Raw genomic sequence first — 17,560 nt, forward strand, 5'->3', positions numbered from 1 at the left:
GGGGGGAGGAAGTAGAGAAAACTGGGAATAAAGTTAAGCCTGTGAAGAAGGGAGGGGTGGGGGAAGGTGTTTTAAGATTTGGTTTTATTTCATTTCTCATTACTCTACTCTGATTCGTTTGGTAATAAATTAGATGAAATTTTCTACGTTGAGTCCGTTTTGCCTGTGACGGTAATTGGGGAATGATCTCTCCCTGTCCTTATCTCGACCCATGAGCCTTTCATTATATTTTCTCTCCCCGTCCAGTTGAGGAGGGGGAGGGATAGAGTGGCTTTGGTGGGCAGCTGGCCTCCAGCCAGGGTCAACCCACTACACTCTTCTTTACATATCTTCCAAATGCACTACTGCCTTCCCACTGCTGTTAATGGCTAAGAACCTGCTAAGCATATGGAAAGCAGATCATTCCATATCGCAAGCAAAATATGAAAAGCGTTATTACTTACAGATGCTCTTCAAGTTTCTTTTCTAGAAGCAGCGACTAAAATAGAAAGTTAAATGTGTCCGTTATTTTAATACGTTATGGTGCTTAGTATCATTTCAGTTATATTAAAATACATAATTTCACAGTTATAACCAGAACGCAGCCATTTAATTTCACATATTATTAGGTCATAATTGTATAGCAGTTTTGTGTAGTAGTTGTCCTTTCCTTGATAGCTGTGGACTTTCCCAAAATCAGAATGCCTTATAACTTCACAAATATTTTCTTGGAATTGGATCAATATAGGAGAGACCCATTAATAAAAAAATTGTATTATTTCAGTTGTTTTCATTGCTTTGTGATTCAGTACTTTTATAGATTAGACTCAACAAATTTATTTAAAAATTAGATAGTGGAAAATTTGCTTGAAGAGCTGTCCAATGCATCAAAGCAAATTCACATAAAGACTCAAGGTAAAATTTTGTCCCCACAAAAATTAGATGGAGTGCCACTGACCAGAGAACAGCAGGAATTTTATCCTATATTTCTCTGGTTTGCTCTGTTTTCACATCTATCTTTGCCTACAAATATGTAAATATAATACACCTTATGACGTTTTGATTTCTGGCTAAGTCACATTTGAATAAGCTCTTGGCAGGGTGGGTGGTGGTGTAAATTTTAGTTTAATCATAAACTCACTTTGTATACAGTGAGCATCTTTTAAAATCAAAACCATAAATGTCTATAAAGTAAAAGTAGCATTAAGTAAACAGAAAGCCATATTCACAATATCCTTGAGCAGAAACCCATGCCAGGAAACAGAGATGACGTATTATCATAAAGCAAAACCAGCAACCAACAGAAGAAACTATTTAGTAACTCAAGAACAGAAAAGATTAAAGCTATGCATTTTTTCCAGACATGCACATTTTTCTTACTTCTCTGTTCTCATTAATAGTTTCATCCTGTCACATTTTCTGGAGAGTTTAGGAAAGCTAGTAAAAATTATCCATACTGTATTCAAGTATATGAATGCTTTTCCACTTTCACACACATGGAAACGTCATACTCAAACCAGAATTTCAAAGGAAAGCAGTTACTGCTATGGAAAGTAATTTTAACATTGAAGTCCCATTAGTAGCTGTACTAGTTTTGGCTGGGTGTCCTGGTTTCGGCTGAGATTTTCTTTCTAGTAGCTGGTATAGTGCTGTGTTTTGGATTTAGTGTGAGAATAATGTTGATAACACACTGATGTTTTTAGTTGTTGCTAGGCAGTTGTAGTGTCTACACTAAGTGAAGGGCTTTTCAGCTTCTCACACCCTGCCAGGTGCGCAAGAAACTGGGAGAGCACAGCCAGGACAGCTGACTCTGGCCAAAGGGATATTCCCTACCAGATAAAGTAATGCTCCCTATATAACTAGGGAAGCTACCCAAAGGCAGATTCGCTGCTCAGAAACAGACTGGGCATTGGATTTATTTTTTTTTTCCTTTTGCGTGTAGTGAGCAATTGTATTTGTGCATCACTGGTATTATTGTTGTTATTGCTATTACTACTACTATTATTATTATTATTATTATTTTACTTTGTTATCCTATTAAACTGTCTTTATCTCAACCCATGAGGTTCTTTTTTCCATTCTCCTCCCCATCCCCTTCAGGGGAGGGAAGGGGTGAGTGAGAGGCTGCGTGGCGTTTAGCTGCCGGCTGGAGTTAAACCACAACAGTCCTTTTTCAGAGCCCAACGTGGGGCACAAAGGGTTGAGATAACAACAGATCCGACCAGAGCATGTTAAAACAAATTTGTTATAAGCATTTATTATATTAGTTTAATCATCACTGGTCCACTGGTCACAATGTTTTATTTTTCACAGAGTTGTTCTCAGAGTTATGTAACACCTTACTTGCCATATATTGTGGCGGTTTAACCTCGGCTGGACACCAGATGTCCACCAAGCCACTCTATCACTCCTCTCCTAAGCAAGGCAGGGAGGGGAGAAAATTAAGATGGGAAAAAACAACCCCAGACTCATGGGTGAAGATAAAGGCAGTTTAATGTAGCAAATGGCTGCACATGGAAGCAAAGCAAAAAGCAAAAGATTATTCTCTACTTCCCATCAGCACGTGATGTCCGGCCACTTCCTGGGAAGCAGGGCTTCAGTACGCGTACTGGTTACTCCGGAAGACAAACGTTGTCTTGATGTGTGCTGGCACTGCTCAGTAGTAGTCAAAACACTGGTGTGTTATCAACACCTTGCTAGCTACCAATACACAGCACAGCACTATGAGGGCTGCTATGGGGAGAATTAACTCCATCTCAGCCAGACCCAATACATATATGCTGGCTATGAGCGTTTCTGTGTGGTTTGTCCCCTCTGGGCATTCAATTAAGGTTATCGCTCTGCCGTTCGGTGTACTACTGGCTTATGGAATGATAAAATCATTGATAGTCAGACCAGTTTTGTATTTCTACTCAATGGCGGCTGAATCTGTATTTGGTGGCAGCGGAGCAACAGCGATGGCTTCATCTCCGTGCTTCGGGAGCCATCTGGCAGAAGCTATTAATAATTATACTTTTTACTTTTTCTCCTCGGAGAGCCCATATGTGAGGGGGGACACCTATCTTCACCTTCCCCTTCTTCTCCAGGCTAATTACAATAGCTCTTGAGAATGTTGAATATCCTTGGGATGTTCAGACCAGCATGTTTCTATTGCTAGGTCTCCTGAATCTGGTTCAGGTCTTGTTTAGAGTTAAATGACTATTTAAGAATGCCATCTGGAGATCAACCCCCATGACAGGCACTGTGGCTACTCCCACCCCTGCAACAGGCACTGCAGCTACTCAGACCCTGGCGAGAAGCACTGCAGCTGAACCAAAGAACCCATACTGGTATCAGTCACCCCTATACACAAGAAGAAATGAACATGAAAGTCAACTTGTTTAGTAAAGGATGATGAAACAAGGCCTTCACAAGAACAGGAGGAAGAGACAGAACAAGAGAAAACCACCCGATTCCTATCCCTGAGGGAGCTGCGAGATATGTGAAAAGATTTCAGTCATAGATTAGGCAAGCAACTTGCCACCTGGCTGCTCTGATGCTGGGATAACAGGGCCAGTAGCCTGGAATTAGAGGGAAGGAAGCCAAGCAGCTGGGATCCCTGTCCAGGGAAGGGGTCATTGACAAGGCGATTGGAAAAGGGACACAAGCCCTCAGCCTGTGGAGGCGAATCTTGTCAGGCATGAGAGAAAGGTATCCCTTCAAAGAAGATGTTGGTATGTCACCCAGGCAAGTTGACCGCCATGCAGAGAGGTATCCACTACCTGAGGGAATTAGACATGCGGGAGATGGTTTAGTATGACCCAGACAATGCGCAGTTACCCACAGAGCCAGAGGGGGGTTGGAACTAGATGATCTTTAAGGTCCCTTCCAACCCAAACCATTCTATGATTCTATGATTCTAAGTCCACTGTACCTGACTCATGTGGCGGAGGTTTGTACAGAGCACACCACTGGTGTATGCCAAATCATTGGCAGTACTGGCCTGGAAAGACAAAGACGCACCAACAATGAATGAAGTGGCTGGCCAACTCCAGCAATATGGAGGAAATCTTTATTCCTCCCTATGGGCCTGTGTCGTAGCCATGGAAAGACGGTCTGAAAAATCCAAAAACTTGCTTGACAAACTGTCCCAGGAGGTCTGTCAACAGAAAGAGGATACGTCCAATTCCCCGTTTGTATGGACCAGTATCTCAGCTAATAGGACTAAGCGTTATTCCATTCTAGAGAGAGGATATAGAGGGTACACATCATGAGGTACTCTGTGGTTTTACCTGCGTGATCACAGAGAGGACATGAGGAAGTGGGATGGAAAATCTGTCTCGATCTTAGAGGCATGAGTACGTGAATTGCAAGGAAAAACAATTTCAAAAGAGCATTCTCCGAGGAAAACCGTTGCTCCAGTCTCCAGTGGGCAGTTCCCCAGACAGAGCAGGAGGACTGATTTTACTTCTGGTCTTATGGAAGGAGCTTCTGATTCACATTTACAAGAAGTGAGGAACAAGGATGAAATTCGACCTTATGTGCACCGCATGAATCCATTCCTCAGTAATGAATATGATGACCAGGATTAGAGGGGCCTTGCCTCCAGCCAGGTGGAAGGAAGGGGCAACTGGGTTTACAGGACTGTGTGAATTTGATGGCCTGGCACATCAGACCCCCAGGAGTATAAGGCTCTAGTGGACACTGGTGCACAGTGTACCCTAATGCCATCAAACTATAAAGGGGCAGAACCCATCTGTGTTTCTGGAGTGACAGGGGGATCCCAACAGCTAACTGTATTGGAGGCTGAAGTCAGTCTAACTGGGAATGACTGGGAAAAGCACCCCATTGTGACTGGCCCAGAGGCTCCATCCATCCTGGGCATAGACTACCTACAGAGAGGGTACTTCAAGGACCCAAAAGGGTACCGGTGGGCTTTGGGTATAGCTGCATTGGAGATGAAGAATATTGAAGAGTTGTCTCCCTTGCCTGGTCTCTCCTTGGACCCTTCTGTTGTGGGGTTGCTGAGGGTCAAAGAACAACAGGAGCCAATTGCTACCACAGCGGTGCACTGGCAGCAATACCACACCAACCGAGACTCCCTGGTTCCCATTCATAAACTGATTCGTCAACTGGAGGACCAAGGAGTGATCAACAGAACCCGCTCACCCTTTAACAGTCCCATATGGCCAGTGTGAAAGTCTAATGTAGAGTTGAGACTAACAGCAGACTATCCTGGCCTGAATGACCTCATGTCGCCACTGAGTGCTGCCGTGCCAGACATGCTAGAACTTCAATATGAACTGGAGTCAAAGGCAGCCAAGTCATATGCCACAAGTGATATAGCCAATGCATTTTTCTCAGTCTCTTTGGCGGCAGAGTGCAGGCCACAGTTTGCTTTCACTTGGAGGGGCGTCCAGTACACCTGGAATCGACTGCCCCAGGGGTGGAAACACAGCCCCACCATTTGCCATGGCCTGATCCAGACTGCACTGGAATGGGGTGAAGCCCCAGAGCACCTGGAATACATTGATGACATCATTGTATGGGGCAACTCAGCAGAAGAAGGTTTTGAGAAAGGGAAGAACATAGTCCAAATGCTGCTGAAATCTGGGTTTTCCATAAAACAAAGTAAGGTCAAGGGACCTGCACAGGAGATCCACTTTATAGGAATAAAATGGCAAGATGGGCATCGTCAGATCCCAATGGATGTGATCAATGAAATAACAGCTATATCTCCACCAACTAGCAAAAAGGAAACACAAGCTTTCTTAGCCATTGTGAGTTTCTGGAGGATGCATATTCCAAATGAGAGTCTCATTGTAAGCCCTCTCTGTCAGGTGACCCGGAAAAAGAATGATTTCAAACAGGGCCCTGAGCAACAACAAGCCTTTGAACAAATTTAACAGGAAATTGTCCATGTAGTAGCCCTTGGGACAGTCCAGACAGGACCAGTGTCCTGGTTTCAGCTGAGAGGGTTGATTTTCTTCATAGTAGCTAGTGTGGGGATATGTTTTGGATTTGTGCTGTTTCACTTTAACTTTTCCAATTCTCTCCTCCATCCCGCTGTGGGGGGAGTGAGTGAGCGGCTGCGTGGTGCTCAGCTGCCGGCTGGGGTAAAATCACGACAGTCCTTTTTGGCGCCCAAGGTGGGGCACGAAGGGTTTGAGATAACGACAGATTTGATTGGAATGTGCTAGGTTGAATTTATAGTTGTTATTAGCTACTTAGTATTAGCTGTTTAGCTATTAATTGTCAGGCTCCTGTGCTTGCCATGGGGCTTGCTTGCCTTACTGTATAGTAGAGTCTAGTGCTCGTTAGTGGCTGCTTTTTGCTTTTGCTGCTTGCTGTACTGCTGTACTGCTTATCATCTCACTGTGCTGTGCCTGGGAACATTCTGATAACAGCAATGGCGATGCGCCTGGGCTGGCAGATGGCCAGGGCATCGCTGCTGGTTTTGTGCTGCCGTCCTGGACAGGCTGGAACTCCTGTGTGCACTCGAGTCGAAGGGACTGTGACCTGTGGATGAGTCCATGTGGGAGCAGGACACCCCAAAGCGTCTGTGGCCGTGGTTGTGTCTGTGACGCAGCAGGTACATCTTGAAGTGTCTGTGGCCGTGGTTGTGTCTGTGCCGCAGCAGGTATACCTCTGGAAGGATTGTGAGCCAAGGATAAGTCCATGCTGCAGCAGGTACACCTTGAAGCATCAGTGGCTGTGCATGGGTCATGCTGGCACATTTCAAAGTGTGTGGCCATGGACGAGCCCATGACAGGGCAGGTTTATTTCTGAGAGGACTGAAGTGACTGTGACTGTGGGCAAGGCCACGCTGGAGCAAGTGTATCTCTGAAGGCATTGTGGCCCATGACGAAGGCCATGCTGGAATAGGTGCACCTCGAAGTGACTGTGGCTATGCCACAGCAGGTGTACCCCTGGAGAGACTGTGGCTCATGGATAAGGTTCCACTTGGAGCAGGTAGACCCCTAAGGGACTGCAGTCTGTGGATAAGTCCAAGCCGGAGCAGGAGCAAGGGGAGGTGTTCATTGCAATGGTAAACTTGATGGTCTGACTCGAAAGGACCAGGGGTGGAGATTGTAATGGAAATACCTTTAAATTGTTGTAACCCATGATTTGAGTTGCATGTTACAGGAATTACTGTAGCAGAAATCACCTGAACCAATGGAGAACAAGCCTTACAGGAAGCAGTGCAAGTGCAGCAGTGGACCTGACCTGAGCTGGTTTTGGTGCCCAGTAACTCCACATGTCAACCACCTCTCCTGTCCTGAGTGACCACCATGGTGGATGGAGCCCAAGGTTGTGGACCGAGTGAACCCAATGGACATTTTGTGGACATTTATGGACATTTTAAAAGGGTGGTCCACAGACTAAGGGAATGATATCAGCATATTATATCAAGGGATGAGAAGGGTGGTGGTGCTTAATGAGGATGTATTGAATTGTGTGGGACCTGAGCATAACGTAAATAGTATGGAATAAGGGGTGGATAATGTCCTGGTTTCAGCTGAGAGGATTGATTTTCTTCATAGTAGCTAGTGTGGGGATATGTTTTGGATTTGTGCTGGAGACAGCATTGATAATATAGAGATGTTTTTGTTCTATGGACCTACTGTTGAGCAGTGCTTACACCGAGCCAAGGCCTTTTCTGCTTCTTGCACTGCCCTGCCAGCGGGATGGCTGGGGGTGCACAAGAAGTTGTGAGGAGACACAGACAGGACAGGTGACCCAAACTGACCAAAGGGATATTCCATACCATATGACGTCATGCTCAGTTTATAAGGAGCTTGGGAGAAGGGGGGGGGCAACGACGTTCAGAGTGATGGCATTTGTCTTCCCAAGTAACCGTTATGCATGACAGAGCCCTGCTTCCCTGGAGATGGCTGAACACCTGCCTGCCGATGGGAAGTGGTGAATGAATTCCTTGCTTTGCTTTGCTTGTGCGTGTGGTTTTTTGCTTTCCCTATTAAACTGTCTTTATCTCAACCCACGAGTTTTCTCACTTTAATTTTTCCAATTCTCTCCTCCATCCTGCTGTGGGGGGGAGTGAGCGAGTGTCTGCGTGGTGCTCAGCTACTGGCTGGGGTAAAATCACGACAGCCAGATGTAAAGAATGTGCTCTACGTTGCAGCCAGGGAGAATGGCCTTACCTGGAGTCTCTGTCAGAAAGCACCAGGGGAGACTCGAGGTCGACCCCTGGGGTTTTGCAGTCAGGGATACAGAGGATCCAAGGCCCTCTACATTCCAACTGAAAAAGAGATATTGGCAGTGTATGAAGGGGTTCGATCTGCTTCAGAGGTGATTGGTACTGAAGCACAGCTCCTCCTGGCACCCTGACTGCCAGTGCTGGGTTGGATGTTCAAAGGGAGTGTCCCCTCTACACACCATGCAACTGATGCTATGTGGAATAAGTGGGTTGCACTGATCACACAGCAGGCTCAAATAGGAAACCCCAGTTACCCAGGAATACTGGATGTGATCATGGACTGGCCGGAAGGCAAAAGATTTCGGAATGTCACCAGAGGAGGAGGTGACACGTGCTGAAGAAGCCCCACCGTATAATAAACTACCAGAGGATGAGAAGCAATATGCCCTCTTCACTGATGGGTCCTGTCGCATTGTGGGAAAGCATTGGAGGTGTAAGGCCACTGTATGGAGTCCTACACGGCGAGTTGCAGAAGCTGCTGAAGGAGAAGGTGAATCGAGCCAGTTTGCAGAGGTGAAAGCCATCCAGCTGGCTTTAGATATTGCTGAGAGAGAAAAGTGGCCAACGCTGTACCTCTCTACTGACTCATGGATGGTGGCCAATGCCCTGTGGGGGTGGTTACAGCAGTGGAAGCGGAGCAACTGGCAGCGCAGAGGCAAACCCATCTGGGCTTACCCCATTTTGGCAAGATATTGCTGCCTGGCTAGAGAAGCTGGTTCTAAAAGTATACCACTGCGCTGTGATCTTTCCCACAGCAGGGCAAGAATCTCAAGCATGTTTGGTCGGGTGTCTCTAAGTCTATCACAGGCCGATGTTATCTAAACACATATGTTGTTCTTGTCAAACACACAAGACTAAATAACAATTAGTATGATATGTGTTTTTCTACAGCCCAGCTGCAAGCCACTTGATTGTGTTTATAATCCTCCTCACCAATCTTTGTAATTTCCCCACAGAAGGGCTTTTCTAAGTACAGAGGTGACTAACGAAGGCTAGGGGAAATGTGGTCCTGCTGCTGAATGAGGCAAGGGACCTGGTGACACAGGACATGGAAAAGGCTGAGGTACCGAATGTCGTCTTTTCCTCAGTCTTTCCGGGCAAGACCAGCCTTCAGGAATCCCAGGTCCCAGAGACCAGGGTGAAAATCTGGAGCAAGGAAGATGTACCTATGGTGGAAGAGGATCAGGTTAGGGAATACTTAAGCAACCTAGACACACATAAGTCTACGAGCCCTGATGGTATGCACCTATGAGTGGTGAGGGAGCTGGCAGATGTCATTGCAAGGTCACTCTTGATAATCTTTGCTTGATCATGATGATTGGGAGAGGTGCCTGAGGACTGGACGAAAGCAAATGTCCCTCCTATCTTCAAAAAGGTCAGGAAGGAGGATCCAGGGAACTACAGGCCAGTCAGCCTCACCTCCATTCCTGGGAAGGTGATGGAGCAACTATTCCTGGTAACCATTTCCAGGCACACGAAGGACCAGAAGGTGATTGGGAGTAGCCAGCATGGATTCACCAAGGGGAAGTCATGCCTGACCAAAAGCAATAAACTGTGATGAAATGACTGGCCTGGTGGTTGAGGGGAGAGCAGTGGATATTGTCTATCTAGACTTGAGCAAGGTTTTTGACACTGTCTCCCATAAGATCCTCATAGAGAAGCTGTTGAAGTACGAGATGGATGAGCAGACAGTGAGGTAGATTGAAAACTGGCTGAATGGCCAGGCCCAGACTGTAGCAATCACTGGCTTGAAGTCTAGATGGATACCAGCGACTAGCAGTGTACCCCAGGGGTCAATACTGGGTCCAGTCCTTTTCAGCCTCTTCATTAATGATCTGGCTGATGAATTGGAGTGTGCCCTCAGCAAGTTTGCAGATGACACAAAACTAGGAGGAGTGGCCAAAATGCTGCCATGCAGAGGGACCCGGACAGGCTGGAGAAATGGGCTGACAGGTACCTCATACAGTTCAACAAGGGGAAGTGCAAGGTCCTGCACCTGGGGAGGAACAACCCCAGGCACCAGTACATACTGGGAAAGCAGCTTTTCAGAAAAGGACCTGGGGGTCCTGGTGGACACAAAGTGGAACATGAGCCAGCAACATGCCCTTGCTGCAATGAGGGCAAGCAGTATTCTGAGCCACATTAGGAGTATTGCCAGCAGGTTGAGGGAGATGATCTTTTTGCCTCTGCTCAGCACTGGTGAGTCCACACCTGGAGTATCGTGTCCAGTTCCGGGCTCCTCAGTAGAAGAGAGACACGGACATACTGGAGAGAGTCCAGTGAAGGGCCACGAAGATGAATAAGGGACTAGTGCATCTCTCCTATGAGGAAAGGCTGAGAGAGCTGGGACTGTTTAGGCTAGAGAAGAGAAGCCTCAGGGGGATCTCATCAATGTATACAAATACCTGAAGGGAGGGTGCAAAGAGGACAGAGCCAGGATCTTTTTCAGTGGTGCCCAGTGACAAGACAAGAGGCAATGGGTACAAGCTACAACACAGGAGGTTCCATCTGAGAATCAGGAAACACTTTTTCACTGTGAGGGTGACCGAGAGTTGTGGTTTAGCCCCGGCTGGCAACTAAGCACCACACAGCTGCTCATTCCTCCCCGGCAGGACGGGGGAGAGAATTGGAAGAGTGAAAGTGAGAAAACTTGTGCATTGAGATAAAACCAGTTTAATAGGAAAAATACAAAAAGGAAAATAATAATAATAATATACAAAACAAGTGATGAACGGCACAGTTTCTTATCACCCAAAGTCGATGCTACACACGATCCCCAGCTGCCCAGCCTCCCAGCCCACATGTGCAAGTAAAAACAAGACAAGGAATTCATTCACCACTTCCCATAGACAGGCAGGTCTTCAGCCATCTCCAGGAAAACAGGGCTCCATCACACGTAACAGTTACTTGGGAAGACAAATGCCATCACTCTGAAGTTGATACAAGACCCCCGGCTGCCACACAAGACACCCAGCTGCCGTGCCAGGCCCCCAGCTGCTGCACCTCTCAGCCCACCCCAGTTATAAATGGAACATGATGTTGTATGGTACGGAATACTTCTTTGGTCAGTTTGGGACAGCTGTCCTGGCTGTGTCCCCTCCCAGCTTCTTGGGTACCCCCTGCCTTCTCATTAGCAAGGCAGTACGAGAAGCTGAAAAGTCCTTGACTACTTGGCAACAACTAAAAACATCAGTGTGTTATCAACATTATTCTCATCCTAAATCCAAAACACAGCAATATACCAGCTGTCAGAAAGAAAATTAACTCTATCCTTGCCGAAACCAGGACACTGAGCACTGGAACAGGTTGCCCAGTGGGGTTGTGGAGTATCCCTCCTTGGAGATATTCAAAAGCCATCTGGACATGATTCTGGGTAACCAGCTCTAGGAGGACCTGCTTGAGCAGGGGGGTTGGACCAGCTGACCTCCAGAGGACCCTTCCAAACTCAACCATTCAACAATTCCATGAACAGACAGGGGCCCCAAGACAGAAATGCAAGCACATGTAGACACTTGGCTTTTGAGGCAAGCTACAGTATCCTTAAATAATCTGTGAATAAGAGTCCACACCCTTAAATAACACACCCAAGATAGGTTATAAAAAGACACTCATTTCTTTCAAAGACAGAGGGAGATGTACAAGTTAGAGCTACTGCCAATGCTTACAGTTCCACTTCCAGCGTCACTGCATGTCAGATGAGCAATCATGCTGGTCCCTTCTGTATAGAATCACTATGAAAAGATTACCTTTGTGTGCTGAGCCCAGACTGCTGAGCATATCCCTTGCTTAGTTTGCAACCCATCACGTTTCCATCCAAGATCCAAATCCCATCCAGACCAAACATCATGTTTCTTCCCCTACTCATTTCCCAGACAGTATTTGCTAAGGGACAGAATGTCCTTTCCCTGCTACAGCAGTACTAACTTTATCCCTCTCAATAAACAGGAACAATGACCAATACTCTTAACTCCCACAAAACAGAAGTTTCCAGTAGGTGAAGCTGGCAAAGGCTAACAATAACATTATATAAGTGATATGGTTTAGCCCCAACTGGCAGCTGAGACCACACAGCTGCTCACTCACCCCTCCCCCGGCGGGATGGGGAGGAGAATGGAAAAACAAAGGCAAAGCCTCGAGGGTTGGGATAAGGGCAGTTTACTGGGACAGCAAGGGAGAGGGAAACAATCAACAACAGTACTGATAACAGATAGTAACAATGGGTGATAAGAGAAAGCAATTTACCGATCTGACCTGACACTCAGCCTATCCCGAGCCCGCCCCTGCCCGACTAGCCCCCTTTTATGGTGAGCATGATGTCACATGGTATGGAATAGCCCCCTGGCCAGCTTGGCTCACCTGTCCTGGCTCCTTGGGAAAATTAACTCTATCCTAGCCAGAACCAGGACAATAAGTGAGAGAACCAAGAAGCTCCTATGGGAAGATCAAAGCCTCATTTCCAAAAGAAACTACCCAGTGGAAGTAGTGACAGCCATAAAGGCTTTCTACTGAGAGGTTTAGTAGGTCTGACAGTCTCCAGAACCAGTTATAATACTAGTAAGATGTAGTTAATCACTTACCTCCTGGCCATCTCATTTGACTGATTACCTCCAAGTCTCCAGAGATGTTTAAGTTAAAATGCAGTTTAATTCTGTTCCATGTTCCATCCACCTCATGCCAATGTCTGCTTCTGGTACAGTACCAAATGGATGAAAAATCTGGTTAAATCAGTTTAGAAGAGCTGCAAATAGTCTGAATTGCACCATACATACTAAAGTACCCACAGGCACCTAAAGCAGGACTTATTCCCCAACAGCTTAAAAAAGTTCACATCTCTTCCCATTTCTACATATGAATATGCCCTTATCTCCCCCAAAGGGATCCTTTTTGCAGCACTTGTAAGCTCAATATCAGCATCACACTAAGGACAGCTACAGTGCTTTCAGTCAGCACAGAATGCAGGTAAAAGACAAAGCTGACCTAACAGTCTCACTGGTCTCCAGAGATAACATATGCACACAAAGGTTAACATCCTCATACAGGTAGAGTCTCATTTGCCATCTTGCAAGACTCAGTCTAAGGGCACATGAGCACTCTGTCCTCTCCTGCAAAATTCAACACAACTCCCTGTGCTGGTTTTGACTGGGATAGAGTTAATTTTCTTCATAGTACAGGGCTATGTTTTGGATTTCTGCTGAAAACAGTGTTGATAATATAGAGATGTTTTGTTATTGTTGAGCAGTGCTTATACAGAGTCAAGGCCTTTTCTGATTCTCATGCCACCCCACCAGTGAGTAGGCTGAGGGTGCACAAGAAGTTGGGAGGGGACACAGCTGGGACAGCTGACCCAAACTGACCAAAGGGATATTCCATACCATATGATGTGATGCTCAGTTTAAGGGGCTAGGGAAAGAGGAAGGGAGGGGACATTTGGAGTGATAGCATTCTGTCTTCCCAAGTAACCATTACACGTGATGGAGCCCTGCTTTCCTGGAGATGGCTGAACATCTACCTGCCGATGGGAAGTGGTGAACGAATTCCTTGTTTTGCTTTGCTTGTGCACAGCTTTTGCTTTAAACTGTCTTTATCTCAACCCACGAGTTTTCTCACTTTCACTCTTTCGATTCTCTTCCCTGTCCCACCGTGAGGGGAGTGAATGGCTGTGTGGTGCTCGGTTGTCGGCTAGGGTTAAACCATGACACTTCCATACTCCATAAGGCAACATACAGATTCTTGGCTAATTAAACAGGGGAAGCAGAAACAAGCCATGTCTGAGCTCCGAGGTGCAAATTCATAGAATCATCATAGAGTCATAGAATGGTCTGGGTTGGAAGAGGCCTCAAAGATCATCTAGTTCCAGCATCCTTGCCATGGGCAGGGACACCCTCCACTAGATCAGGTTGCCCAAAGCCTCATCCAACCTGGCCTTAAACACTTCCAGGGAGGGGGCCTCCACAACCTCTCTGGGCAACCTGTTCCAGTGCCTCACCACTCTCACAGTAAAGAATTTCTTCCTTATATCTAATCTAAATTGACCCTCCTTCAGCTTAAACCCATTACCCCTTGTCCTATCACTACATGCCCTTGTAAACAGTCCCTCTCCAGATTTATTGTAGGCCCCCTTCAGGTACTGGTGGGCTGCAATAAGGCCTCCCCGGAGCCTTCTCTTCTCCAGGCTGAACAATCCCAACTCTCTCAGCCTGTCCTCATAGGAGAGGTGCTCCAGCCCTCTGATCAACTTGGTGGCCCTCCTCTGGACTCGCTGCAACAGCTCCATGTCTCTCCTGTACTGGGGCCCCCAGAGCTGGACACAATACTCCAGGTGGGGTCTCATGAGAGCAGAGTAGAGAGGCAGAATCACCTCCCTCGACCTGCATGTCATGCCTCTTTTGATATAGCCCAGGATACGGTTGGCTTTCTGGGCTGCAAGCGTGCATTGCCAGCTCATGTTGACCTTTTCATCAACCAACACCTCCAAGTCCTTCTCCTCAGGGCTGCTCTCAATCCATTCTCCGTCCAGCCTGTATTTGTGCTTGGGTCATAGAAGAGCACATCAAATTCCAAGATGTGCTCTCTATTCATAGATGTAGCCTCTCTGCAAAGACTGTCACAGGCTGTGCCACATTTTTGGGAAAACAAACTTCTCTCACATAAATGCACAGTATTCAAAAGACTTTTTGTGAATGTCAGGTATGTTGAATGCTAGGGCCCTCTTTTCTGAAGCGGTGGTCTTAAGGTAGGAAATTATGTGATATCCCCTCCAAGCTCCCCTTGAAAAGTTCTCAAAGGCTATTTTCACTGTACCCCACAGCTTTATGAAAATAAACATGAGTATTTTGAAAGTAACAAAAATATAATTCTGGGAAACATTCTTTCAATGAATAACACTTCCCTGCAAATACTCATCAGCAGAGTGCTAGAACAACACTCTCGCAGTCGCTGTTTGGCATTATTTCTAAGCTAACAAAATCTACCACACTTGTGATTCTTAGAGGATTTAATGCAGTAACTAAATTTAATTTTAAATGTAAGCCAGCAGATACTCAGATTCTAATAATAAACATGGACAGTAAGAGTTCCCAGGCTTTCCAATTGCTTTATGTAAAAGCAGAATGGAGTTTGCAAACCCTGCAATGTAAACATCCTCAATAGACCAGCTATATATAATTAAAAAAAATAATCATTAAGATACTGTTTTTAAACAAGTCTTTTCTAGAAATTCATTGCACATACCTATGAAGCTATAAGATTACATGCTTAATCACTGCTACATGTACTGCACAGAATATGCACTTTTAAAAAAGTGTTTATGTAAATCACCCAGGGTTTCACCATGAAATGCCTTTGGATACAGTTGTGAAGGACAGTTTAATTCCAGAATTTCTTCTACAGCTATCTGGATAATACATCATCACCAAAGAATCAACTGAACAACAGCCCTTAAAACGCTTTATTGAACTGAGTCTTTTTGTAATGTGCAGAAGATGTGTCCGAAAAGACTGCAGTTTGATTTAATTTTTTTAACATCCTGAACAATCAATTAAAAATGAATCTTTATTGAGGGTAGCTCCTGAGATAATCAGAAGACTACCGTAAAAAGTTCCCTTAAAACATTTTCTGTTGCAGAGACTAAAAGAAAAACAACACTAATACAGTACTAAATGGAAACAATCAGAATTTGAGAATTGAGAAAATGAGAATGGAACTCATGTCAACCTATGGGGTAGCTTCTTTTGTTGCTGTTATCTTGGATTAACATACATATCACAGTTCTCTTCGGAACATCATCAGGTTTTTAAGTGTAATTTTCAGAAGTTGTGTGCATTTTTATCTTTATAAGGTAACTTTACATTCCAAATAACTAAAGCCTTGCTGTCCCTTGCTTTGGGACTATTATAATAATCCATACAAAAAACCCCTTATAAAATCAACATTATAGGCAAATAGGTAGCATGACTCAATTAAAAAGGCTTTATTTTTTATGTCAGAAATATAACCCAAAAACCCAATAAATAAAGGTTGATAGGAAGTTAGCATCAAGAATTCAATTGTAACATATGGAGATATCTGGGAAGTCAAATCCTTAAGCTCTCCTGATACTAAGGAGTCTCTGAAAACTATGAAGCAAATACGTAAATAACTCAAAATGATAAGGACTGTGAAGGCTTAGAACTAAGACAACATAATCCAGGTTAACTCCCCCCCGCCCCGACAGTGAATATATGAATCATTTACACCTAAATAAAGTATATTTAAAACAAAAAGGAAAACTTTAAAGAAAGGTGAACAAAATTTGGTTTTAGGGCACGCAGAAGCCCTTTGTGGTAGATTCTAGTAGTGGCCCTTGTTTTTTGTCTCCTACAGATGAATACAAAGTTCAATTCCACATGGATATGATGTCTAACAGGGCAACATAGTGGTCACGATATAGAAAAACATCACACTCTGGAAGCAAAAATATAGCCCACTGCAGAGTTTGCATTAATATGCAGGGAGAGCACATAAAAAGGTCATTGGTCATGTGTTACTCAAAGGCTACTTCACGGCCACAAACTGCTAGTGAGCATTAATCTTTTTTTTTTGTCACATTACATGTGAATAATGGGAAAGCTTTGGGGTTTTATAGTTTTAGTCCTTGTACTTACATTTTTTAAATTACAAGGTCACTAAAACTCATGCACGCTGCAAAAAAAATCATGCAGTAGTTAAGGTAAACCATCCAAGCAATTTTTATTCATTAATATTCATAAATACACACAGCAGCTTCATTAGAGATTTTTCATTTTTTCCTCTTCAGTTTGAATGTGGAGTATTAGGAGAGCTTTTTGCACGTCAAGCTACAGGATGCAGAGTGCTTTTCTCTGCACTGCAACCTATATTTACCTGCTAAAAGTAAAAATTGGTTAAGTGGAAATGATTATCGTATATATCTTTTCTCTCTTCCTTTGAATGTACACAATGTAACAAGAGTGACAGACCTGAAATTACAATCACCAAAACAAACCCAAGATAGTTGTTGTCCACTTTCATTGGCAAATACAGCACAGAGGACATTGTCTGCAAAGGGGGATGCCATCAAAGAGGAGGCTCATTTCCTTTATTATTCTCTTTTAAATTTAGGTTTTCTAAAGCAACATCTAGAGGCATAATATCTACACAGCCCATAGCACCAAAATCAGCAATCTCTCCCCGTTCATCCTCATCTGAGGAGGAACTTTCTTCCCGCATCAAAGTGGACAGTAGAAGCTCTTGAACAAACAAGCTGCGGTCTGCCTGTTCTCTTTCCTTTGACTGACGCTCTGCTTCTGACATCTTAGGATCATTCAACCTGCATAGCGTCACAGAAAGAGAGAAGACAGGCTTAGTAGTATCATCAACAAAATGGGC

At 44.9% G+C, this 17,560-nt stretch overlaps 1 protein-coding gene across 2 annotated transcripts in view; it reads right to left on the reverse strand.

Moving 5' to 3' along the window:
* Positions 1–15,600: 15,600 nt before the first annotated feature.
* Positions 15,601–17,560, reverse strand: part of LOC142599181 (E3 ubiquitin-protein ligase KCMF1-like) — a 63,645-nt gene continuing 61,685 nt past the window's right edge. For both annotated transcript variants that reach the window (XM_075739052.1, XM_075739053.1), the window contains exon 7: positions 15,601–17,501. In XM_075739052.1, the coding sequence (XP_075595167.1) occupies positions 17,249–17,501 (253 nt within the window). In that variant the 3' untranslated portion in view covers positions 15,601–17,248. The remainder of the gene's footprint in view (positions 17,502–17,560) is intronic.

The sequence above is a fragment of the Balearica regulorum genome, chromosome W (assembly GCF_011004875.1).
Source record: "Balearica regulorum gibbericeps isolate bBalReg1 chromosome W, bBalReg1.pri, whole genome shotgun sequence".
NCBI lineage: Eukaryota > Metazoa > Chordata > Aves > Gruiformes > Gruidae > Balearica > Balearica regulorum.